Here is a 27,327-nt window from a genome sequence, read left to right as displayed (position 1 = left end):
CAGACAAGCAGACATGGGAGCTGAAGGAGAGGACAAGCAAGTAGATAGAGTTAACAGGGTGAAATACTGACCCTAGGTCGAGAGTACACAGACAAGACACAAAAGGATTACATTGGATTTGGAATTATGAGGTTGTGCATAACCTGAAAGTAACTCTCAGTGTAAAACATGAAAGAGGATCAGAGAACAGAGAGAGAGAGAGAGAGAGAGAGAGAGAGCATTCCAACTGTAAATTAGGAAAGGACTCAAGCAAGAAAGTGGGTTCTCAACTGGACCTCAACGCATGAAAACATTTAAAACACAAGTATGAGGAGGAGTTGGACAGCAGCTAACATAACTGGGTACTGATTCTCTACTGACCACCCACAAATGTCCTCCTTTAAATCTTACCACAACCTAATGAGATAAGTTCTAAATTCACATGTTTTATAAATAAAGAAAATGAAATTGAGGAGTGTTAAGAGACTTGTTCAAAGTTTCATAGCTGGTACGTGGTAAATTAAGTATTCAAACTCAGACCTGTCTAATTGGGTTAGAAATACAATGAAGGATATTTGAAGGAATTTGGAATACCAAGTTGTTTTAACCCAGATCCATGTCTCAATGATAGGAATATGTTGTATAACAAGCCTCACTAAGCCTACATACTTTATTTCAGTATTTAAAATAAATCATAAAGTACGTTACGGAACATTTATTCATTCATTCATCAGATATTTATGGAGTGCTTCTTACATGCCAAGTAGTGTTCAAGACATTAGGAATTCACCAAGAGACAATGATTCTTGATGTGATAGACATTCTTATGATAGACTAATAGATAGGTTAATTGACAGAACATAATATAATGAGAAGACAATAAATACTTGGGAGAAAAAGCAGGGATGAGGAAAAGAAGTGCATTGGGCAAGTAGGCATGCAATTTCAAGCCGAGTGCTCAGAGAAGACGTTCAGAAGTTGACATATGAACAAAGACTGAAAGGACATTAAGGAATAACTCATTTGGTTATGTGGTGGAAGCAAGGTCCAAGGAGAGCAAACAGCAAATATAAAACCCTCAAGAATGTGATTGGCATCGCAAGGAACAGTACAGAGGCCGTGTGGTTAAAGCAGAGTTAGCTAAGAAAACACAGTAGAAGATGAATCAAGAATATGGAGGCAGGGATCCCTGGGTGGCTCAGCAGTTTAGCGCCTGCCTTTGGCCCAGGGCGCGATCCTGGAGTCCCGGGATCGAGTCCCACATCGGGCTCCCAGCTTGGAACCTGCTTCTCCCTCTGCCTGTGTCTCTGCCCCTCTCTCTCTCTCTCTCTCTCTGTGTGTGTCTCTATGTCTATTATAAATAAATAAAATCTTAAAAAAAAAAAAAAAAAAGAATATGGAGGCAATGGTAAATTCTATAGAGCTTGGTTGACTACCAAGGATTTGAGATTTTCCCCTGAGGTGGGAAACCATTCTAGGATTATAAGTAAAGAGAATATTATCTGACTTACATCACTGGCTGGTGTGTGAAAAATAGACTAGTTGAAGATAAACTGAGGTAGATACTATTTGATATCAAATCTTTCTCACATCTTCCTGCATGTTATATAAAACACAAGCAAACATTGTACCTTTTTGCCGTCAAGTGAATAAAGAGGGAAGATCAAGATAAATCACAGTTGAAAATTCAAACTTTGTGAGTTAGTAACTCAGTGAAAGAGCTTATTATTCTGATCATGCTGTGTTTTCATTAGTTCTAATAAATTAAGGAATTGCAAAGTTATTTAATATAGCTGACATTCTACTAATTTCAAGGGAACGATGGTAACAAAAGCTCGTAAGAGAACTCGTTTAGAGCTCAATTCAACTTACCCTCCCACTCTACGGAGAATACAATTGGTAGTATGTGAGTGATTTTTTTCCCCCCTTACTGGCAGGATTTGATATTACTATTTTTATGTCGATTTGAACTAAATGAACTCAATCCCTTGATTAAATGAGAGGGTTATTGTATCATGGAATATGCCTACATACTTTAGGCATTTTAACTTTATCTTAGTTTATGATATAGTCTCTATACCTTTAGTATTATTATATATTAGAGATTATTCAATTTTCTTTCATATGAGAGGAAGGTTCAGAGGCAAAAGAGGTTTTTTTCTTTCTTTCTGCAGATACATATTCTCATGAACGGTAGCTTCTTTCCAAAAGTCCTTGATGAATTATACTCTACAAATGCCAAATAGACCTCACACTTAGGTTTTGAAACAAACTGCAATAGTGTCATACCATAAAAATCACCTGGTGTAATTCCCTAAACCAGGGGCGACAATTCTCCTCAGAGAGGTGGTAGTTGCAAAAACAAAACCTTGCTGTTGGTGAGTCCCTCTCTTGGGAGATGATGGGGGAAGAAAACAAAACAAAACCAAATCAGTAGGTTTGCATATTTCGCCTTGCCCTTCCCTGCCTCCTGTGTGGCATTTCTAAGTCACTCCCTAGGTGATTTCACCCAGAGCCACAGCTATAAATGCCATGGTCCCAGATTTATGCCTCTAGCCCTGAACTCCTAGCTTATATCCCAACTACACCCTTCATGTGTCCACTTGGATGTTTACAGACATGTTAAGTGAGGCTCCTTCCCAGGCTCTTCCGCTGGCACACCTTCTTCCCCATCTCTGTGACTGGAAATGCTTATCTTTCTAGTGACACAGGCCACAAACTTTGGAGTCAGCCTGATTTCTCTCATATCCCCAATCCAATCTACCCAAATACATCCAGAATCTGACCAGTGCTAACCCAGAGACCATGCCATCCAGCCTGGCAAGCCAGCACTATTCCTCACCTTAATAATTAGTTAGAATGGCATGTTAAATGGCCACTGACTTCAGTTTATGCACCCACCCCACAATCTGTCCCCCCACACATAGCTGCCAGAACAATACTCATAAAGCATCAGTCTGATCATTTCACTTATTTGTTAAAAACCCTGACAGCTTTCTTATCATAAAGTACATGGGCCTCACTTCATGGCTCCAAGGCCCAGGAAGTCTAACCTCATCCCCTACCACTCCTTACTCTGCCACAGCCACTGTCCTTGGCTGTGCCAAGCTCACTTATCCTTCAAAGCCTGGGTACTCATGGTTTCCTCCGTCTATGATGTGCTCTCCCCAATACAGCGACACAGCAAACTACAGTTATGTGGCTCTGGCTAAATATCATCTCTTCAGAAGTGTTCCCTAGTCTTGTCAATCTCACATACACACGTACATGTACCCTCACCCCACTACTTCCTGAGGAGTAGTTATTATTACTTGATATTTTACTGTTTATGTGTATAATGTTAGCATCTTCAGAAATGGAAGACCAATAAGGAATAAGAGACACACCCACTGCAACTCACCCAGGGCCTAGAGCAATGCCCAGTGCACAGTAGGTGTTCCATAAATATTTGTCATATAAATGCACAAATCAATAAATCATTTCAGAACCCTGGGAGCAAGGTATTAAAATAAAAAGATCAGATGGTGGTGCAGTTACCAATTTAACTTCAAGGTCTCAATTCTTCCATAAAATATCTGGCAACCTAAGTCCCCTGTAACATCAAAAGGCCAGGGTCTACATTAATGGAAAAATTGCTACCTGGAGCCATTTCATAAGACTCTAATGCTGGCTCAAATCAATAGTAGAATGGTTCTTAAATATACTCAATCTATTGGCAGTGAAGCCATGTTAAGTCAAACATAAGAAAACCTCCAATTTTCTGTATATTTCGGTATATTTGGTTGAATCGACACATGTATTACACATTATTTTGTACTACCTGTTAAGCTTGTATAGAGAAGAAGTAAGTGGACTTTTACAAGTTTTATCAATGTCTAATTCCATTGTGTCATGTGTAGGAAGAACTACAAAAAAAAATCTGTGTGGAAAAATGGAAAAAGATCTTCTGAGAAAATTATTAGAGTCGAGTGGGCAAGGTGAAGATACCTTCCAACTGACAACTGATTTTAACTCCTCAAACCAACAAAATGTCTCTAACTTCAAATAGCATTGTGACTATTTTGGCTTAAACTACTGAAGGTGACAGAAGACAAAAATCAGAGCATGAGAAAAATTATGGAAGTACTACATGTCTGCAGAATTTTAGCTGCAAATCAATGAGAATCGAAAGCAAGCTAAATTAATAAGCCCTGAACTAGGTGAAAGAAAAACCATCTGTGCTGGCGAGCCTATATTAAGTCCTGGATCCTGGTAGAAGCATGTCAAGAAGGTTGCAAAGCAGAGTGACAAGAATAACCGAACAACAGCTGAATGCTTAGGATCTTAAGAGAAGCAGACCTCTAAGATTTAAATAGCTATGAATCTAGTTATAATCATTTATTATTCTAAACAAATGTCCTCCCTGGGTAGTGAAAGATTTGCAGATGAGTTTGCCAAAGCGCTGTCTAAAGCATCATGGAATCTGAAAGAACTTGGACTCCAGGACAGGCACAAAAAGCAGAAGACAAAACAGAACTCTATCTTCCAGGAGGAGAGACTGGCGAGATTTCGCTCATTAACAGGCGAGAGTGAAGATGAATTATCAAGGAGAAAAGGAAGAAGTAATTACAGAAACCAAAACGGAAAAGAAATTGTATCATACTAACTTCACGTCTTTTATTATGTTTTAAAGTGGTAACTCCGTGAAACATTACTGATCTTGTAGCAGAACATTTGCAAAGCTCTTGAAATAATCAACACCTAAAGCATGAAAGACAGACTTGGAGATATTTAGGCTGGGAAAGCAATAGCTCAGTGGAGATATTCTCTCGGATTCCTTACCTATCTTGCTCAGTTTTTCCTAAAGGTGTTTCAATAAGCCATGATTCTTGCAACAAATCATAATTTCCTCAACATCTATTATAAAATAAAATCACTAGGTATCATAAGAAATACTCTACAGGCTACCCTGAATATTTAATGGACTGAAAAAAAAAATGGCCTTCTGAGTTCAAAGAGCATCAAGGTAAAAGTCCAAGGTAGGTGTGATATCAAAAGAACAGTAGTGCATTGTGACAGTTGAACAAATGGCAGCATTACACAGGGTGGTTAAGTTCTACTTTTTTAAAAAAGAGTGAATTCAGACTTTTATGTCATAAGTTATTGGTTTGCTTTTGAATTCACCCATTCTTGCCACAGAGAAGTCGTTATCTAGAGAGATTAATTTTAACAAAAATTAAAATAATTATCTCAAAAATACTTAAGATTTTTAGTTTAAAAAGTGACTTTATGTTTCCTGAGGCAAGGGAAACAAAAGCAAAAATAAACTAATGGGATATCAAAACGAAAAGCTTCTGCACAGCCAAGGAAACAACAAAACTGAAAGGCAAACCTATGGAGTGGGAGAAGATATTTGCAAATGATATATCAGACAGAGGGTTAGTATCCAAAATAAAGAACTTATCAAACTCAATACCCCCAAAACGAATAATACAATTAAAAAATGGGCAGAAGACATGAACACACATTTTTCCAAAATACAGATGGTCAACAGACACATGAAAAGATGCTTTGACATCACTCATCATCAGGGAAATGCAAATCAAATCAGTGAGATATCACCTTATGTCTGTTAAAATGGTTAAAAACAACAATGTAAGAAACAATAGGTATTGGTGAGGATGTGGAGAAACGGACAGCCTCTTGTATTGCGGATAGGAATGCAAACTGGTACAGCCACTCGGGAAAATAATATGGAGGTTCCTCAAAAAGTTAAAACAGAACTACCCTATGATCCAGCAACTGCACTAGTAGATATTTACCCAAATATAAAAGTACTAATTCAAAGGAATACATGCACCCCAATCTTTTATTTGCAATAGCCAAATTATGAAAACAGCCCAAGTATCCATCGACCAGTGAATGAATAAGAAACAAAACAAAGGAACAAAAGGATAAGTAGAGAGAGAGGGGGGCAAACTAATAAACACTCCTAACTAACAGAGAACAAACTGATGGTTACCAGAGGAAGTTGGTTAGAGGGAGAGTTTAAATGGGTAATAGGAATTAAGGAGTTCCCTTGTTGTGATGAGCACCAGGTGTATGGAAGCATGAATCACTATATTGTATACCTGAAATTAATATTACACTGTATGTTAACTAATTGAAATTTAAGTTAAAAAATTTTAAAGTGATTTCAAAAGACATTTGTTTTAGAGCAATAACAATATTCATATGATACCATAAAGATGGATACACATCATTACACATTTGTCGAAACCCAGAAAATGTACAACACCAAGAGTGAACTGTAATGTAAACTATGGAATTTAGATGATAATAACGTGTCAGAGCAAGTTCATCAACTGTAATGAATGTACCACTCTGAGGTGGGGGTGATGTTGATAATAGGGGAGGCCACAGATGTGGTAGCGGGACAGTATATGGGAAATCTCTTATCTTCCTCCCACCGTTGTTATGAACTAAAAACTGCTCCAAAACAACAAAATCTTCTTTAAAAAAATTCTTCAAACTTTGTTATTTTATTGTTCTTACCATATATTTTCCTTACTTTCTGTTCATGTCTTCTTTATTGCACGTATTCATTTAGCTAATATCCTATGGTCACCATGTGCCAGAAGATATACCATCTGCTGAGAATATGAAGATGAACATGAGCTACTTCAGCCTGCAGAAAGTTCTGAGCATAAATGAAGACTGTCATGCGTTAAAGAACAATTATGTTCTAGGGATATAAGAGCCGTTTGGAGATATGCACAGGACATTATGGTAACAAAGAGGAGGGATACTGAATTTTATAGAGAAAGTATTTCAGAGGAGTCTTTCTCAAAATGGAAAGGAGGAGGAAAGGGAAGCATACCAATTGGCTTAAGTAAGGTACCTTCAGAGTTCAGCAAGTTAAAGAAAGATGAAGTATATGTGAAAACTGAGACCAGAGGAAGGAGGAGCAGCAGGAATGCTTCATTAAAGACTGAGTTCTGGGATGCCTGGGTGGCTAAGCGGTTGAGCGCCTGCCTTCAGCCCAGGACGTGATCCTGGACTCCCGGGATCAAGTCCCACATTGGGCTCCCTGGATGAAGCCTGCTTCTCCCTCTGCCTGTATCTCTGCCTCTCTCTTTCTCTGTGTCTCTCATGAATAAATACATCAAATCTTAAAAAAAAAAAAAAAAAAAAAAGACTGAGTTCTGGATGGATGGGAAGGAGGGGCTTCTAGAAAGGCCTGAGGAAACATGCTCATTATCTTGATTATGGGGATGGTTTCAAGAGTATAGTCATATGTAAAAATTAATCAAATTCTACAAATCCTAAAGAAGTGCATTTTATCATATGTCATTTATACCTCAATGATTTTTTTTTTAAAGCCTATGCTATTTAGAAGAACTGAAGACATCCATGTAAGAGCTATGGAAAGCAACTGAAGGATGTTAGGGACGCAGTAAAGTCTGTGGCATTTCACACTCATTTTACATATTTACAGGTGTTCCCCACAATCAAACTAAAGACAGAATCAGGGATGCCTGGATGGCTCAGTGGTTAAGCGCCTGCCTTCAGCTCAGGGTGTGATCCTAGAGTCCTGGGATCGAGTCCCACATCAGGCTCCTTGTATGATGCCTGCTTCTCCCTCTGCCTAAGTCTCTGCCTCTCTCTCTCTTTGTGTGTCTGATGAATAAATAAAATCTTTAAAAAATAAAGACAGAATCAATTGGTCCTATTATATACAAAGGACCAAATTTGTCCATACACCAAGAATACATTCCTATCACTAAGTAACAGGAGTCTTCTTTATCTCAACTCACTTTTTTTTTTATTTAAATTCAATTAGCCAACATAAAGTAAATGCTTAGTTTCAAATGTAGTGGTCAATGATTCATCAGTCTTATTAACACACAGTGCTCATCATATCATGTGCCCCCCCTTAATATGCCCATCACCCAGTTACCCCAAACTTCTACCCACCTCCCCTCCTTCAACTCTCAGGTTGTTTCTTAGAGTCAAGAGTCTCTCAAGGTTTTTCTCCCTCTCTGATGATTTCCCATTCAGTTTTCCCTCCCTTACCCTATGATGCTCTGTGCTGTTTCTTATATTTCACATATTGGTAATTGTCTTTCTCTGGCTGACTTATTTCACTCATTATAATAACTTCTAGTTCTATCCACATCAATGTAAATGCTAAGTATTCCTCCTTTCTGATAGTTGAGTAAAATCAATCTTCAAAACTGCCAAAAAATACAATAGACATAAATAAAAGCAAAGAGACAAGTGAGAAGTATTAAGAAAAATGGCAAATATTTACAAAGTAGCACTCAGATTATATAATGAGCTCCTACAAATGAAGGACAAAACAGATAGGAGAAAAAAGATATTACAGGCAGTTTTAAGAAAAATAAATAACAAATATATAATAACTGCTTCAATATCATCTCATAATCAAGAACTATAATATATAAAAACAAAAAATAAATAAATAAATACTGGAGACCACACCAGAAAAAAGTCCACATATACATTGTTCATAAAAGTATACACTGACACATCTCTTGGAAAAGTAATTTGGCAGTAACTATCAAGATTAAAAGTACCTTTAACCTAGCAATTGAAATTCTGTGACTCTTTCCAAAAAAAATAACAAAGCTAACCTTTAGAGTTTATTATTATAAGAGGATTTATACATATTCACTATATCAATTTTTTAATTCTCAGGAGAACACAAGGGAGGTAGGCACTATTACTGTCTCTGTGATTGGTAGAATAATGTTCCCTTAAATAATAACCATGTACTAATCCTAGCACTTTCTTTTCTTTTTTTTTTTTTTTTAAGATTTTATTTATTTGTTCATGAGAGACCCAAAGAGAGAGGCAGAGACACAGGCAGAGGGAGAAGCAGGCTCCATGCAGGGAGCCTGATGTGGGACTCAATGGGGTCTCCAGGATCACACCCTGGGCTGCAGGCAGGGCTGAACTGCTGAGCCACCGGGGCTGCCCTAATCCTAACACTTTCAAATATATTATTTCACACTCCAAAGGGACTTTGCAGATGTGATTAAATAGAGAATCTTTTGAGGGAGGAGATCATCCTGGATTATCCAAATAGGCCCAATATAATCACAGGGCTCTTATAAAAGGAGACAAGAGAGACAGAGGAGACATGATGACAAAAGCCACTAAGATGCTGGACCATGAGCCAAGGAATATGAGCAGCCCCTAGAAGTTGGAAAAAGGAAATAAATCCCCTTCTACAGCCTTTGAGGGAATGTAGCCCTGATGACCCACTTTGAACCTCTGATCTCCAGAATTAAATGATTATAATCTTTTGTTGTTTGGAACTCACTAAATTTATGGTAATTTTTTATAGCAGCAACAGGAAATAATATAGTCCCATTTCCTAAATAAGAAAATTAAGGTACCGAAAAGTAAGTAACTACTCAAGAGCACACAGCTAATAAGACTGGTCTAGGACTTCAACCCAGAGACCACACTTACAATGCCTAAGATACACTGCCTTCAAATGCATATATCAGGATGAATGTAGAATCACTCTTTTATAAAACGCTGGAGACCTAAATTTAATGGGTATTGGCATAATATTTCTGAACAGTATATTCAAATACATATATGAAGATGTATCCAAACTTCTTAAAAACCCTCCAACTAACCATCCTTCATTAGAATAATAAAAGTTTAAAAAAAAGTCACAGGAGAGACCAAAGAATACCATTTAAGAATTTAAAACCAGTACATCATGAAAATAAAGATCTCCAAATAGGTTTTTTATAACGAAAGTTTCAAAACAATGTATTTTTTCTAAATGTTCATATGAACACATATATATTTGTGAATAGAAAGAAACAGGATTGGAAGTCCAACAAAATGTTAAAAATAATTTGTATGGAATGGAGTGAGGTAGTGAGATACAAGGAACTTTCACATTGTATTCAATATTTTTATACATTATTTAAATGTCTTACAAGAATATTAGCATATATTTTAAAACAGGCATTTTTAATGCAGGGAAATATGCATAAACTTCCTACAACATTTTTTGATTAAAAAAAAAAAAAAGAACCAACGGAGGTCTCTCCTGCACAAAGTTTAAAAGCCCTGCCCTACAGTGACACCAAATGGTGGCAGCTCGAAATACAGAACACAAACAGGACATTTGTTCAATTCAACCTTTCCTATAAATGTTTTAATCCCTTTGAAGAACAGGCAGATTAACAGAATTTAATAATATGGAGACAAATTCTCAAAAACTTTTATACCAAGTTTCAAATGCAAATTTTTAGACATTTTTCCAAACTTTAGCTCATCTTCTGATCCCAATGAATATTCACTTATGTTACTTCTTATACAGTTAAGCCACGATTGTGTGAAAACCCAAACAAAGAGACAGGCAGGTATATTTTCACTTCTTCACTTACTGATAGAAAATTAAGTTGAATAAAAGCACCAGGATAGGGCATACCAAATATAAAGCAATTTCTCAACAACAGAGAGAGAGTCCTGAACTGCCCAGGGAAAAGAATATCTCAAATTAAGCACATCAGTCAGTATTCAGTGTTTTTTGCCCAGAACCTAAACCAATAAATAAAATCAGCATGCAAACTGTCTCATTCCAGTCACACAAAAAGATTCAGAGACAGACCACCTCTCAGAGCACTCCTTTAAAATACCATTTGAAAATAAATAAATAAATAAAATAAATAAATAAATAAATAAATAAAATACCATTTGAGGGGATCCCTGGGTGGCTCAGCAGTTTAGCGCCTACCTTCGGCCCAGGGCCTGATCCTGGAGTCCCGGGATCAAGTCCCACGTCGGGCTCCCTGCATGGAGCCTGCTTCTCTCTCGACCTGTGTGTGTGTGTGTGTGTGTCATGAATAAATAAAATCTTTAAAAATAAGAAAAAATAATAAAATAAAATAAATATAAATATAAATAAATAAAAATAAAAAAATAAAATAATAAAATAAAATAAAATAAAATAAAATAAAATAAAATAAAATAAATAAAATGCCATTTGACTAGAACCTTTCATCTCTCAGCATTAAATGACAACTTTTTCAGATTTTGGATGGGGTATTATTTTTCATATGTCAAAAACTCCCAGAAACCTAGGGCATAGAAGTGTACTATACCCAGCTACAAAAACAAATTAACAGTATCTTGAAACTATTAGGCCTTGAATTCATAGTACCAGAAGATCAACTCCAAAAGACCACCAACTACCACCAATGTCACCATTGCAAACTAGACTACAGTGCATGGACTAGAACAGGTCTAGAACACCTAAGAACTTTTCCTGCTCATACTGGCCAATGTCCAAGACATAAGGATTGCGAAGAGATTTGGTACCTTAAGACTGAATTATTAAAAGTAACACATGAGTGACTAAATCCTTCATAGCATAAAAGTACCTATATCTAGTATTCATGAATTAAAAGGTCCTTTTTTTTTTTAAAGGAATAATGATAGTACTTGCATTAAAACATTTTGCTTCCAATTTCAAGGGAGAAATAAAATGCACATGAAACGCTTTATTACTGGAAACCTGGAAAGAATACAGACATAGCAAATGGTTTAATGATTGAAAGAGCTTCAAGGACATACAATTTAATGAATATTGGCATAGTATTTCTCCATAGTCTATTTATATACCACACTCTATATAGGCAATACAGTCCTAAAAAGTTCTATCTAAATAATACATGACAAAAGTAAAACATATTTCTAATTTACGTGTTTTTCTAATTGGTCTTCAATTGACATTGGTTACTAGCATTTTGGATGTGTTACTTTTGCACACTGCCTTTCTATCAAAGAGAAAATAAAATAAACAAATACCAATGTCCTGGTGGAGATGCTTTTTGTTTATTGAATTTTACATAATTCTTTAGAGGAATTAAGGTTCATTATTTAATGCAAACAACTACAGTAAGTTTTAGCATATCAAATTTTGAGGTTTGTTGAAATGGAACACACCTTTCTGAGAAATCACATGTATCAAATTAGTAAATTTATATAACTGGATAAAAGAAAGAGTTAAACTGGTAAACAATGTAACTAGAGTTTTAACTGATATATACATATATATTTTTTTAGTTAGAGCGAGAGAGAGAGGAGAGGGGGAGGGAGGGAGAGAATCTTAAGCAGGCTTTACATCTAGCATAGAGCCTGATTCGGGGCTCAATCTCATGACCCAGAGATCATGACCTGAGCAGAGACCAAGAGTCAAATGCTTAATCAACTGAGCTATTGTTAAATGACTTTTGTTAAAATAAAAACAATATAGAAATCACTATCAGGGCAGCCCCGGTGGCGCAGCGGTTCAGTGCCACCTGCAGCCCGGGGCGTGATCCTGGAGACCCGGGATCGAGTCCCACGTCAGGCTCTCTGCATGGAGCCTGCTTCTCCCTCTGCCTGTGTCCCTGCCTCTCATTCTCTCTCTGTGTCTCTATGAATAAAAAAATAAAATCTTAAAAAAAAAAAAAAAGAAATCACTATCAGATTACAAAGCCTGAAGATGATACAGAACTAAAAGTATGTTTGTCTTGGGTGAAAATGAAAAGGCAAGTGTTGGCCTTATTTGGGGGTGCAAAGGCTATCCTAATCCTTGCCTATTCTTTGTCTGTGATACACTGATGGTTTTTAGGTAGAAATGATTCGTACTTTAAGCCAAAGTTTAGTCAAGAAGTAAATGTTGTTCTACAAGATCAAAGTCGTGTAGGAATCTGTAGGTTATCTTTCCTCAAGGTAATAGCCCACCTTCAATACAAACATAATTTATTACTTTAAAACTGAAACGGTATAATGGGAATCATAGAAATACATATGATAATCAGTTACCTAAAACCACCAAATCACCTTATATAATCTCGTAAATTGAAAATATATCATATCACTCTTTAAAGAAACTTAATATTGAGCTTTTAATCCAGCAAGAGCAAAAACTTGAGGCATTCCACACTGTTCTACAAGTTTTGTCCATCTTGCTCCTTTGGTAATTCTCAAGTATTGTTTAGAACTTTAAGCAGGTTTCCTTTCTTTTTTTGGTGGGGGAGGTGTCTGAGAGGTAGAGGGAGACAGATTGGGAATGGAGAAAAGTTGGAATGCAAGAAGGTATAATTGAAAAACATTATCATTCAACCAAAACATTTATATATATTTCTATTTTAACATATCCTATATATTTATATTTATATATATTTTATATATATAGTGTGTGTGCTTGTATTATGGTATTTTTCCCCCTCAACTTTCTTTCTCATTTCTTCACCAAAGCAATTAGGTCTTAAAATGTTAGTACCACACAAACTAGAAATTATGAAAATGTGTTCAAGAATATTCACAAACATATGATAAAGCAGTGTTCATATTGTCCACAGCAGAAGTTTTTCAATAGCATTAATCTTTCTACATTGAATTCCAGTTGCAGTCAGGTATGACCTGGCATGGAATGTGTAGATTCAAGGTCAAGTTTGAGTTGACACCTCCTGAAATGGAAGTGGTCTATCTCTGTCTTAAAATCAAAACTATAACCTCTAGCATTAGTATCTAGAAATATAATTGTTTTAGCTTTCTGACCCCTATGACAACACTGCTTGTAAATCATGGCTCTTTGATGCAAACTTCAGATTTTTAAAGGAGGGCATAGCTTGGCTATCTTAAATACACCTAAAATAACTGCAAGTTCAAGCTCATTCTTCTGTGAAAATCACTAAAACATGCCAAGAGTTTTACATTTGTCCTGTGATGATGTGCAATGTAAAGTTACTTGCTAAAAAGGCATTTTTCACATATGTATTTCAGATCTAATGTGAATGGGAAATATCTTAAAATTGTAACTTTACATTTTGTAAACTTCAGGGCAAAAAAGATGGGCAAAAATCAAATCTCTAAGTAGTTTGTGGTTAAAAATTTAAGGCAAATTCTCCCTTACTCACTTATTCCCAGTGGAAGACATTACAGGTAGAGCATCAAACAGGGATCAAAATAAAGACAAACTGATCAGGTAAAAGAATATAAAGCAAATAAGAAAATACAGAAGAAAAGAAAAAAAGAGGAGAAAAAATTGGAACCCTAGAGAACTGCGTAAAAAAAAGAAAAACATTTTTGTAAAGAAAATAAGTTATAAAGTTTTATAATCAAAATTGTAAGACTATAAACAGGATATATCTTAAAAAAAAAAAAAAAAGGAAAAATCTTGCTTTTTTCAACAAATGCCAACCACATGCAAAATATGGTAGGCAGACAGCCCTGCAGTTACCCAACCCTAGTTTTCAAAATTATATCAAATAACAATTCTATCATATCCTGGTGATTGGTAATAGAACTGAAGATAAAAGAGAAAAAAAAATAACCTTACATATAAAAAAGAAATGAAACACTAAAGTATTGTCAGGATGACTGAATGTAACCAACTTCAAAATGATAATTTAATGATAGGAAAAAAGAATAGAAGAAAGCAAGCTTGATAAAATCTTAAGTTGCAACACAGCTAATATATAACATTGACAAGTATTTTCACCCCTTTAGACCCCAACTTCTATAAAATTGGAGGCTGAAACAAGATGATTATCAAGGTATCTTAAAGATTTTTTTAAAACGTATTCATTTTTTCACCCTCATTTTCCAGAAAAAGACTATATTTCTAATTCCAGAGTCTAACATAGAAGATGAATGGAGGTGAGAGATTAGAACCAAAAACTGAAGCTACTCTTGTAATATGCTGGAATACGTAGTTCCAGAATAAATCAAAATATACTCTTCAGTCACAGCCAGTGCAGTTTTCATCTTACCTTTTGACATGAAATAGAGAACACACGCAAAAATACCATGTTTATACTTTTAAAAAACTCCTTGGACTTCCTTTGAGGTTACAATTTCAACATATATATTTGAAATCAAGATAATTTCCCATAAATATCCTTAGGTTAAAAAAAAAAAGGCAGAATGGATATTAAAGATTTGTGAAACAATCCTGATGTGAAAAGGCCTGACAGTTCCTTTCCTGGGTGACAGAGTCTAAAACTCCCCGCCCAGGAAAGCTAACACTGAGAGACAGTACTTACCACAACAGCAAATTGCTCGGGTTCACACAGGTTGTTATAGTCATTCTTGAACTGAGACAGTGAGCTTAATTGTTCTTGATCAGGAAGATGCTTTATTAGGTTCTAAAAATGAAAACCACAAGAAAATATCTTCACTATATACGCTTCCTGAATTCTAGAAAGATTATTAAACTATGGTAAAGAAACCACTGAAAAGTCAATCTTTAGTTTTATTTCTAGGTAACCTCAGCCTTATACGACAGCCTCTGCATCTTGAAAGAGTCAATTTCCCTCTTCTCTCTCCAGAGTTATATATTCATATCAAGCACTACTGAATGTTTATTTGATTAACTATATAACTGAGAAAGAAAAACTCAACCTACACCAAAGGAATAGCTTTCTCACCTGGGTAAATGTGATCAATTATATTTCAGCTTTAGGGAATTAAATGTCAGAAATTTCAGCAAAGCCAAACATTTTAACACTTCATTTGAGGGGATAAAAGAAATTATCATATTGGTACTAAAAGGAAAGAGAAAGAAATGAAATCCAGAGAGTTTTAATGAAAGTGCTTGCAAGATTTAATCAACATGATTACAGTTTTAATAATAAAAATTAAAATATTTCTAAAACAAAGACAAACTAACTTTTCTGATGGGAAAGAAAATCTGAAAAGGCACTGAAGACACAGGATGACGTACTTTGCAGATAAAAAGCTTATAAAGAAATCCTTTGTGAACTTAAGTGCCTATGGCCTTTTGCCTGTATCATCTGCAGTCCAGAAACCACAGGTTCTTGGTTATTCTGTCTTCTTTGTGCATGGCCTTTCCCAAGATATACATTTAGACAAGAGAAATACTCCCAATGGAGAAAGACCAAATAAACACACAACTTATCTTCCCTGTTAGAACTTAAATGATAACACAATACTGCGGACAAAGTCTATACATTTCCACTGTATCCAATTATAATTGACTATAATAGTGTTATAACAAGTTAGTGTCCCTGTATTAAAATTAAAAGAGTGGTTGGTGCTCACAACCCCAGATTATAGCATCAATATACTCTGTACAAACCCAAAGTCAATACAAGTTATAATTAAGCCTATACCATGCTATATACATATATATATATATATATATATATCTGGAAAAACTCCCCCCCAAGTGTCATTAGTTAAAAATAGTGTTAGAGAATGTTACATATCAAAGTAGTTAGATCAAAGAACAAGTTTTGGACTCACTGTGTACCTTTGGACAAAAACTTGGTTGACTGGCCAAAAACAAACAAAAAAAAGTGGCAATTTAAGATCATCCGTAAAAAAAGTACTATTAATACTACCAACTGAATAAAAACAATACAGGTAGAAGATTTTTCCATATAAGAAAAATTTCTCTAATTAAAATTGCCTGAGGCCGAAAGACCTGGTTATTTATGTTTCTTTCAACCATTCTAGCCAACAGCTGGATTATTTGAGTTATTTACTAATCAGGTCTCTGAATTTCTTCAGTATCCTTTTAGATAAATATCAAATCCCCTTAAATATTTGTAGTTAATATATAATTATCTTTTGTCATGAATTTATCAATTTTTCACTTCATCAGTTTTGCTCTGTGAAGTATTAAAACTATTATGATTTGTAAGAATACAGGCCAAACTTCCTTTGTCTTTCCCTTTATCAAAGGTACCATCCTTTCACCAATCCTGAGGTCCTATCAAACTAAACTCTTAGCAGTTGCCCACACACCCTCCAGCTTTTCCCTCACAGCACAGGGAATTCTTCGTGCCAGAATAACTGATCCTTGCTATGTAACTCATACAATCCTACTGCCCTTTCTATATCCATATTTCAACACCAAAGAACCCTCACCTCCACACATGCACACATGGAAGTACCCTTACCTTCACACATGGCACAGTACTCCTCTAACACACCCTCTAATTCGGAAAAAAAAAAAAAATCTTGATCTATCCATGTTTATCTTGTATTATAATTTTATATGTAAATGTCATCTTCCTTGACAAACTATAGGTTCCAAAAAGGTAAAACCTATGTCTACTTGAGCCTGACATAATGCCCTGAACATGGTGGGTGTAATAAAATATTTGCTAATTGAATTAATTAACAAAAGACAAATGAAGGCAAGTGGGCAAAGAATGAGGTAGAAAGCTGACATCAAAAATAACATACTACTGACATCTAGTTATATATGAATAAGTGATTAGATATGCCAAAATAAAATCATGAGTGTGAACAGAGCTTACCAAAATGATGATTATTATAAAATAATGTTTTCTTCATGCTCTGTTCAAAATCAGCAGTTCTTCATTTTACAATTAGGTACATACTTTTAAAATTAAAACAAGACTTCAAATAGCATGAAATTCTTATTTTTTAGTCTATATAAATACCCAAACCAAGTCTTTAGATTTTAAATTTCTAAAACCAGTTTTATATTTAGTAGATGTGGTAGGCAGAATGACAACCTGAACCACATTTCCCCGCCCCAAGGTGTTCACACTTAATCCCAAGAACCTGTGGAAATATTAAGTTACATAGCAAAGGGAATCAAGGTTATTATCAGCTGACCTTCAAATAGGAAAATTTTCCTGGATTATCTGAACCACAATGGTAATTAAAAGTGGAAGAGAGGGGCAGAATAATGGAGCGAGAAGGAGATGTGATTATAGTAAAAAGAAGAGGGAGGCAGCACTGCTCCAGAGTTGAAGAAAAGTTGTCCTAAACCAAGGAATGTGAGCATCCATGAAAAACCAGGAGAGACAAAGAAAAGGATCTTTCCCCCCTAAATCCTACAGAAAGGAACACAAGCCTGCCAACATCCGACTTTAGCATGGTAAGACACGTGCCAGATTTCTGTTCAATAGAAATGTGTTATTTTAAGCAACTAGAGTTGTGGTAAATTATTACAGCTGCAATAGAAAACTAATATATTAAGAAACTGTATGGAACTGGATGATCTTTGGACATGAATTTTAAAAATCCACATTTTTCCCCATCTCTACACAACAAAATCCAAATGAACATCCAACACATTCATGTAATCAAGTTAAAAGCTACTCTGTAGGGATCCCTGGGTGGCGCAGCGGTTTAGCGCCTGCCTTTGGCCCAGGGCGCGATCCTGGAGACCCAGGATCGAATCTCATGTCGGGCTCCCGGTGCATGAAGCCTGCTTCTCCCTCTGCCTCTCATTCTCTCTCTCTCTCTCTCTGTGACTATCATAAATAAATAAAAATTAAAAAAAAAAAAAGCTACTCTGTAAATATCCAACAAATGCACTAGAAAAAATACAAACATGTATTAAGGAGAAAAACATTCTTTAAGGAACTTGAAATCTACTCCCAACAACAAGGCACATTTACAATCCAACAGTAACAAAGACAAAGATCTCATAACAAGAAAGTGCTAGAGAATAAAGGTTTAAAGAGTTACTGGATCAGGTGTTTGGGAGTCCCAATGATTCACAGCAAAAAATCCTACTGGAATTACATTACAACCACATTCAGAAGACAAGGTAGGAGAGGCAAAACCAAAAACTGCTCAAGGTACCATCTACTGATGGATTAAATGCCTAAAATAGTTTTAAATATATGTTGACACTAATAATCTCTGGTTTCTTTTTATTGCTAAAAAAATCATTTTTCTAACTACCATCCATTATAAAAATGAAAGACAGTCAACATGATATTATTCTCTCACTATATAATTTGTGGTTTGATACTCTGATTTTATATTTTATCAAGATATGCATTATTGATGCCTATGTGGAATTCAGGAAGTAACTCTGGCACCACACTAGTATTCCTTACATGCTACTCTGGGTAAAAGCCATTAAAAAACTCGCAGCCTCCTGAATGAATTCCGAATGCTATGCTTACAACTTCTAGCACTCCTACAAACATAAATGACTCGAGGAAGGGTTGTTTAAATAAAGGTAACTTTTAAATAAAGAGAACACTCCCTCTATCTTCTAGAGCAAATCAAAATAGAGCTTTATAAGACAAAAGTCAAAAAAAAACATATTCTAAAAGAATTATACAAATAAATTTTAATTAACATATTACTAATTTTAACTGTAACCAAAACAAAAACATATATGTAAAATTAAACAATTTGTCTTTCAGAACAGTCATTTAAAATAATTGAAATGCAATCATTTTGATAGCATTATATTTGGTTTGCAGTTAAGAGAAGATGCAGAGTTTTATCTCCTGGCAAAGCAGAAGTTATGCTAAAACTAATTATGCAGCAATGATTTTCCAGTTGAATGATTTGGTTTAAGAATTTTGCTTCACTTACAGATTTCTATTTAATGAGAAGCTTGTGATGAAATATTGGAATTTAAGCTCTCTGCCAGTTTGTTTACCTGAATCATAGACTCTGCCAACTGTGTTTCATCCACTTCCAATATCATCGTTTTGATTTCCTCATATGGCACCCGAAAAGAGCTCAGGAAGATGGCTAAAAGGAGAAAAGAGAGGTTCATAATGAGTAAGAGAAGAATTTGAGATGTAGTTCTATATATAAAATCAAAAATAATTCATAAAATAAGAGACTTTAAACATTATATATAATTACTATGGGAGAAACGTTCATTAGCACATTTTCTACTATGGCTTTAGAACTAGTATTTAAGCAATGGTCCTACATTATTATGTTGGTTCCAAGGTTGATTTTTAATACTTCGTTATTAGCCTATCATGGAATGGTGCCAACTTATATGTGATTTAAAAAACCCTGAAATATACTTGGTATGCCATAAAAATATCACATTGTAATAAAAAGAGCCATGAAACACCAATATGTACATGTAATGTTTGTCTAAACATGTGTTATTAGCTTGTATAATATCTTCTACCCCTACTAAGTAGTTAACAAAAAATATTTTAGGAAAACTGATAAGTAGTGCATTAATACTACTGCAAATTATAGTAGCATTTCCCCATTTAAAAATATTAGGGCAGCCAGGGTGGCTTGGTGGTTTAGCACCATCTTCAGCCCAGGGCATGATCCTGGAGACTCCGGATCGAGTCCCACATTGGGCTACCTGCGTGGAGCCTGCTTCACCCTCTGCCTGTGTCTCTGCCTCTCTCTCTCTCTCTCTCTCGAATAAAATCTTTTAAAAATAATAATAATAAATAAAAATATTAGACAATATGCCAGAAAAATAGCTTTTGCTTTTAACTAAAGTTTGAATATCCAATACTAGAAGATAAATTGTCCTGGATAACTACCCAAATGGATAATATGTTACTACTAAGAGTTTCAACATTATTTACATTTTTTAAATACCTCATATATCTAATATTAAAACACAATGATCTCAAAAGCTCTACTGAGGTAAATATGTGTATTTTCAGTGTTAGATGTAATGCTTTTGCTGTTTCCTACCTTACTCTACTATTCTATCTCTTCTTCAGTGGCATTATGCCACTTCCTGAACATACTCAGAATCTGCTACCAGTAGCCCACTAATTTATTTTATATGCTGAACTTAGGTCATTTTGTCTGTAGGTATTTTCATAGAAGGACAGTATTTTTTACAAGATTGAGAAAATATGATCTACTTCTTTCCTGAAGGCTGTATTTCATATACCTGAGGATACCATGGATCATCTACAGATAAGCAACAAGGGTACCATTTGTATTCTCATCACCAGCTTCATTGACACATTTCTGAACTCAGTCATAAATATGAGATAATGATACTAGAAATTATGGATCGGTATAATCCTCAGTATCCCAACAAGATAGAATAAATGACATAAATATTAATGCAACAGAGATTAATGAAATTATAACAGGATAACCCTGTAGAAGACAATAAAAAAGCACAAAAATATATTAACTATATGATCTCAAAGATGTCATCAAACAATTGATGGGAAGAGAAATCTAAATCTGTATATCATGTACAAGTTGTATATGATTGTAGAATTAAATGTAAATATTAACAAAAATGAAGACTAAAAGAAATTTAATGTGCCAAATTGGCTCCTGTATGGTAAGAGAACATCTTTTTTTTTTTTTTTTAAAGATTTTATTTATCCATGAGAGACACAGAGAGAGAGAGAGAGAGCAAGGCAGAGACATATGCAGAGGGAGAAGCAGGCTCCATGCAGGGAGTCTGACATGGGACTCAATCCCGGGTCTACAGGATCAAGCCCTGGGCTGAAGGCGGCGCTAAACCGCTGAGCCACCGGGGCTGCCCCGGTAAGAGAACATCTTAATCGTATAAATTGATGGAAAATCTGTGAAAAGATTGATATCTGATACCATAAAAGGGAAATACCATCAAAGCACCAAAACAATTAAAAAGCAAGGAAGCTGAGTGGATAAACCTGCCTTAAGATAGAAAGCATTTGTTTTTCCTTCATTTAGAATACCCAGGGATCTAAAAAGAAAAATGAGCAAAATGTATATAGACTTAATTAAAAGATTAAGAAAAAAAAAAAAAAGACCAAAGGGAAAAAAAAAGTAATAATATGTTAAACCTTAGGAGTAGGCAAATTGAAAAGGCAATTGTTAAAATACACCTGAATTGCAAATTTCCTAAGATTAAGCAGAAACTCTGAAATTATTAATTCCCTTTAGGAAGCAATAAATTTCACTCAAGAAACCTAGTCTGTGGATACAACACAGAAATATAGAAAAGATTACAACATTAAATACAAAGATCAAAGGATAAAGTTACTCTGAAGCATAATATAGTCATTGAGAGAAAAAAATTATACTTTTATATATTTTAGTTATTATGGAAAAGAAGAGAAAAGCTCTTGAAATATCTATCTCCTCCATCCTGAAAGGATATTTTTTATCTTAATCAAGAAATACCCTCAGTACAGCAAAAAGTATAGAGTTCCCCATCACTCTCTCTTGTACAACTGAAACTAATTTTAATATTGTGCATCAATTATACTTCAAGAATAAAAAAAAAAAAACCTTGAAACACCTAAAAAACATACACATGTGCATGCACGTGTGTGTATATATCTTAAATGAATTACTGAGCTGCCCTGAAAGGAAGGAAAACAGAAATCCTGGGAGAAAAAAATATTTTAAAAAATGAAAGTTTGAAATAATGGCCAGGAAAGGAAGAAAAAGATTATTAAGAAGAAACAAGATTTGAGGGAGGAAAAAAACTTGGAAAAAATTATTTGCATATATATATGTGAATATATATATATATTAAACTACTGACATTAAAAACAACATATGGATCAGACATCAGATAAAGAGAAAACTGAGAACATCAAAGACATAGGCAAAGAAGTGATCCAAAACACAAATTATAAAGAGATGGGAAAATACTAGGTGAAGAGACCTAGAAGAGGAATAAAGGTACCTTAAAAATGTCAACTTGGCGTTGCAACAGGCAATCATAAAAAGAACAGTTGAAGGAAATCTGATTTGAAGAGAAAATGTTAGAATTTTCCAGAATTACAGAGAGACACACAAATCATCACAGTAAGAATGCTCAACAAATCACAAGGAAAATTTTTTTTAAAGCCACACTAGATCCTTGTAAAACACATGGCACTGGTAAGGCAGGGAAGCAGGAATATTCAAGCAGTGATTGTCGAGGAATAAATTTGTACAAACACAGAACAGTATAAACTTAGAGCAATAGTCACCTAATTTTTTCTGTTACAGCTACATAATATTTTAGGTTTTGTAAGCCATACAGTCTCTATCACAACGAGTCAACTCTGCTAGCATAGCACAGAAGCATCCATAGATAATATATGAATAAATGTCCTAAGTTCCAAAGGAATGTGTTTCAACAAACAGGCAAGGGCAAAATTTAGCATGAGGACTATAGTTTGCCACACCTTGCCTTAGTACCACCAAAGCTGGAAACAACCCAAGAGTCAACGAAGGAGTAAATGAATAGAGTATAGCATTCAAAGACATGGTATTATAACCACAATAAAAATGAACATACTACAGTTAGAGGCATTAATATGCCATAATTTTATTCATATACAATTTGAAGTCAGCCCAAACCAAACAACTTACTTAAGAATATGTACATGGTTGGTAAAACTATAAAGAAAAGAAATATTTAAACCAAGATTTAAGATAATGATACTTCACATAGTAAGGGAGATAAAATTGGAAAAGGTCCTATTAAGTCTCCAAAGTAGGAGTCACGTTCTATTTCTTTAGCTGTAGGTGTTTGGTTTAGATCATTAAACTGTAGCATCCATTTTATATATTCACTCCTGTATAATATGTCATAACAATGCAATTAAAATAATTTTAAAAGAATAATATGAAAACAGAACACATGGGGTGGAAAAAGGTGACCCTGACTGTGTGGTAAAGGATTCAGCTTGCTCGAGTGAGGTCCGGTTCCTGTGAGCTATTCTTTTTTTTTTTTTTTTAATTTATTTTTTTTCCTGTGAGCTATTCTCAAAAGCCACGGGGCTTTTGTCCTGTGTGATGAGAGTGTCTCTATTTACTGGAGACACCGGGTTACACCAGACAGTCTACGCTAATAATGTGACCTATGGTGGGGGCTTTGGGTCACAGTATTAGCCTTACCACTCGAGGGTCTGAAAACTCAGGTCATATAACCAAGACCTAGTAAAAATGCTGGACACCAGGGCTTAAGTGAGCCTCCCTGGTTGGCAATAATCTGTGAGTATTATTATGCATCATTGCTGGGAGAAGCTAGAGCTCTCCATGGCTGAAAACTCCACCCTCAGAATTCTCCTAAACTCTGCTCCATGTACCTCTTTACTTGACTGATTTTAATCTGTACCATTTAAGTGTGAGTCAAATAGCTTTCTGTCAGTTCTGGAAAATCTTGTAACAAATTATCATACTTAAGAGTGGCCTTGGGGACCCCCAAACTTGCAACTGGTGCCCGAAGTGAAAATGATCTTGGAGATAAAAAAAAAATACAGATAAAAACCTTCTATGATGTCACACACTTCTGAAGTATACAAACCATATGAATAAACAAAACTACACAACTTGCATAATCAATATAAGTAACATATAAAAAAATGAAATGTTAATAGAAGAGTTTATTTTGCAAATGGACATCATTTATTCCTTTACTTTCTTCTATATTTGCAATTCATCCACTGCTTTCAGGTATTAATGATTATATAGTTAAAATAACATGCACATCAAACACCTATATTTACAAAGACTAAACTATGTTATTGTTGTGTTTTTTTAACTATGTTGTTTTTATCGCTTATGAATAAGGTTTTCGGAAAACAGTTGCTCTAAGGGCAAAAAAAGTGACAGAATAGTTGAAAATGGCCTAATGCATAACAGACAATTCAGAAGGCAAGCTAGACCTTTAAAAAACAAATTAAAAGTTACTGAGAATGAGATACTCATTTAAAGCCTCCAAAAGACCCATTAAAGTGAATATTTTTACTAACATGCATCTTATCCTTCAAAATGTGATTATATAGATCCCAGTGGGGAGCTTTGAGTTCAGTGAAGAAGTGTAAAGTGTGCAGATTTTGGAACCAGTCACACATGTTTTCTTCAAGGGAACTTATAAATATTTAAACCTTTACATTAATTCATAGATTCCAGGGTTCTTCCCTTTATAGCTCTAATACTCCAAAAATCTGGTAAAGCATATGAACTTTGTAAAACTCCTAAGACATCTCTCAAGCCTAGAGTGGCTGGAACTGTACCTTTTATGCTCAGCCCAGGGTCTCTGCCAAACCAATTATGAACTCAAATATAGGGAGAACCTAATATATCCTTGAATAAATAGGTAAACAAAGGAGTAGATTTTAGATCCTTTCCCCAAAATTCTATCAAATATTTCAGTTAAGAGAAATCTCAGAGAAAGTATCTCAGGTTTCTAAGTGACAACATAGAGTCTTGGCACTACCACAAGACTCTTTTCAGAATTCAGTATCTCAAAAGACTGAATTTCACAGACAAAAACCAGCTGTGAATCAGACTATAATTACGGTCAAGATTATAGGTTGCTAAAGCTTCTTAAAGCTTAAGTCATAATACTCGCTACAATCAAAGAGGGCAAGAAGAATCCAGAAATGGATTACATCATAATATGACATGGTATAAATTCTAGACTATTCGGTCTTATACTTTAAAACATGTTTAACAAATAAATGAATGAATATATATACTCTAGCTAAAACAAAAAGACATGATTTGTTATTTCCAAACAGGAATAGCATACTGTAGTCCTACTGACCATTTTCAAAATAAGCAACCTTATTCAAGTCACTGAACTGCTATACCCACCCATAATATCAATGCTACCACCTACGTGATAGGCTTGTAATAAAGATTAAAGGGCCAAACATAGGGATCCCTGGGTGGCGCAGCGGTTTGGCGCCTGCCTTTGGCCCAGGGCGCGATCCTGGAGACCCGGGATCGAATCCCACATCAGGCTCCCGGTGCATGGAGCCTGCTTCTCCCTCCGCCTGTGTCTCTGCCTCTCTCTCTCTCTCTGTGACTATCATAAATAAATAAATAAATAAATAAATAAATAAATAAATAAATAAATAAATAAAATTTAAAAAAAAAAAAAGGGCCAAACATAGAACTAGAACATAAAGGTAATCAATAATTATTAGCCATTACAATTAAATTTCAAATCCCATTTAGCACATGTTTTGTCACATAAATAATATCAACGTCAATTATTCAAGTTTGAGATCGCTATTTATGCTAACTTATTATGGCTGATCCATCTGAAAAGAATTCTGTTACAAATGGTATTTCTTGGGAGTACCTGCATGGCTCAGTTGATTAAGGGTCTGCCTTCAGTTCAGGTCATGATCTCAGGGTCCTGGGATCAAGCCCTGAGTCCAGGTGTCTGCTCAGCAAGAGTCTGGCTTGTCCCTCTTCCTCTGCCCTTCCTCCCTGCTCATGTGCGTGCGCTCTTTCTTTCTCAAATGAATAACATCTTGAAAGAAGAAAGGAAAGAAAGAAAAGGAAAGGAAAGGAAAGGAAAGGAAAGGAAAGGAAAGGAAAGGAAAGGAAAGGAGAAAGAGAGAGAGAGAGAGAGAAAGAGAGAAAGAGAGAGAGAGAAAGAAAGAAAGAAAGAAAGAAAGAAAGAAAGAAAGAAAGAAAGAAAGAAAGAAAGAAAGAAAGAAAGAAAATAGTTTGATTTCTTCAGGACCTTAACGAGGCTGTTTAGAGTTAAGCCTAGGAATCAGTAATGCAAGTCATGGACACTTTTCAAGAAAAACTCTCTCTTTCAGATCACAGAGAACAGAACTTTTAGACGTTATCTATGTTAATAATGCTTTGAAGTCAACATTTCTTTAAAGGGAAAATTCCGGGATCCCTGGGTGGCGCAGCGGTTTGGCGCCTGCCTTTGGCCCAGGGCGCGATCCTGGAGACCCGGGATCGAATCCCACATCAGGCTCCCGGTGCATGGAGCCTGCTTCTCCCTCTGCCTGTGTCTCTGCCTCTCTCTCTCTCTCTCTCTCTCTCTCTCTCTCTCTCTGTGTGACTATCATAAATAAATAAAAATTAAAAAAAAAAAAGGGAAAATTCCCTGAAACTATCTATATCATGTAACAGTCCCCCAAATCTCAGTAGTCTAAGCATGTACACGTACATATACAATATACAAATCATTTCTAAATCAGACTACATGTCTATTACACAACAGAAAGAGCTCTGATACTATCTTCACATCACGGTGATGTACACCATTTTGACTGCCATCCTGCGTGCAGGAGAAAGAGCACTGGAGTTTCTCACACCAGCAATAAATGCTTCCACGCAAAAGCTACCTCATCTCCACCTACGCTGTCCTTGGCCTAAACAAGTCACATGGCGATGTCTAATTTCAAGAACGTGGAGGATGTGCAATCAACTTATACCCAGAAATAGAGCAGTATATTGGCCAAGCACATCGATGTCTACACACTATCCGTGGGGATCTTGGCACATCCAGACTGCAAAAAAGGGGTGGTTCTCTGTCATAGTAAGCATGAAAGGAAGGCGGTCTCAAAACTTCCATAGGAGTGTCAGCTCTTTTTTTTTTTTTTAAAGATTTTATTTATTTATTCATGAGAGACAGAGACACAGAGAGAGAGAGAAAGAGAGAGAGAGAGAAGCAGAGAGAGAAGTAGGCTTCACGCAAGGAGCCCGATGCAGGACTCGATCCCGGGACTCCAGGAGCACGCCCTGGGCCGAAGGCAGGCACTAAACTGCTGAGCCATCCAGGGATCCCCAGCTCTGTCTTTTATACTTACTGCCCCCAGCATATTTCCTTCTTCCATTGATAGCATGGATCTTTATCCTCTTACCAAAGAA

General features: G+C 35.5%; 1 protein-coding gene across 2 annotated transcripts in view; it reads right to left on the bottom strand.

Moving 5' to 3' along the window:
• Positions 1–27,327, bottom strand: part of DIAPH3 (diaphanous related formin 3) — a 496,533-nt gene that overhangs the window by 246,290 nt on the left and 222,916 nt on the right. For both annotated transcript variants that reach the window (XM_041731170.1, XM_041731169.1), the window contains 2 exons: positions 19,412–19,506; positions 15,048–15,149 (listed from right to left, as the gene is read on the bottom strand). In XM_041731170.1, the coding sequence (XP_041587104.1) occupies positions 15,048–15,149; positions 19,412–19,506 (197 nt within the window). The remainder of the gene's footprint in view (positions 1–15,047; positions 15,150–19,411; positions 19,507–27,327) is intronic.

The sequence above is a fragment of the Vulpes lagopus genome, chromosome 16 (genome assembly GCF_018345385.1).
Source record: "Vulpes lagopus strain Blue_001 chromosome 16, ASM1834538v1, whole genome shotgun sequence".
NCBI classification, from domain to species: Eukaryota; Metazoa; Chordata; class Mammalia; order Carnivora; family Canidae; genus Vulpes; species Vulpes lagopus.
The sequence above is the reverse complement of the archived record's forward strand: the minus strand, read 5'-3'. Positions and strand labels throughout refer to the sequence as shown.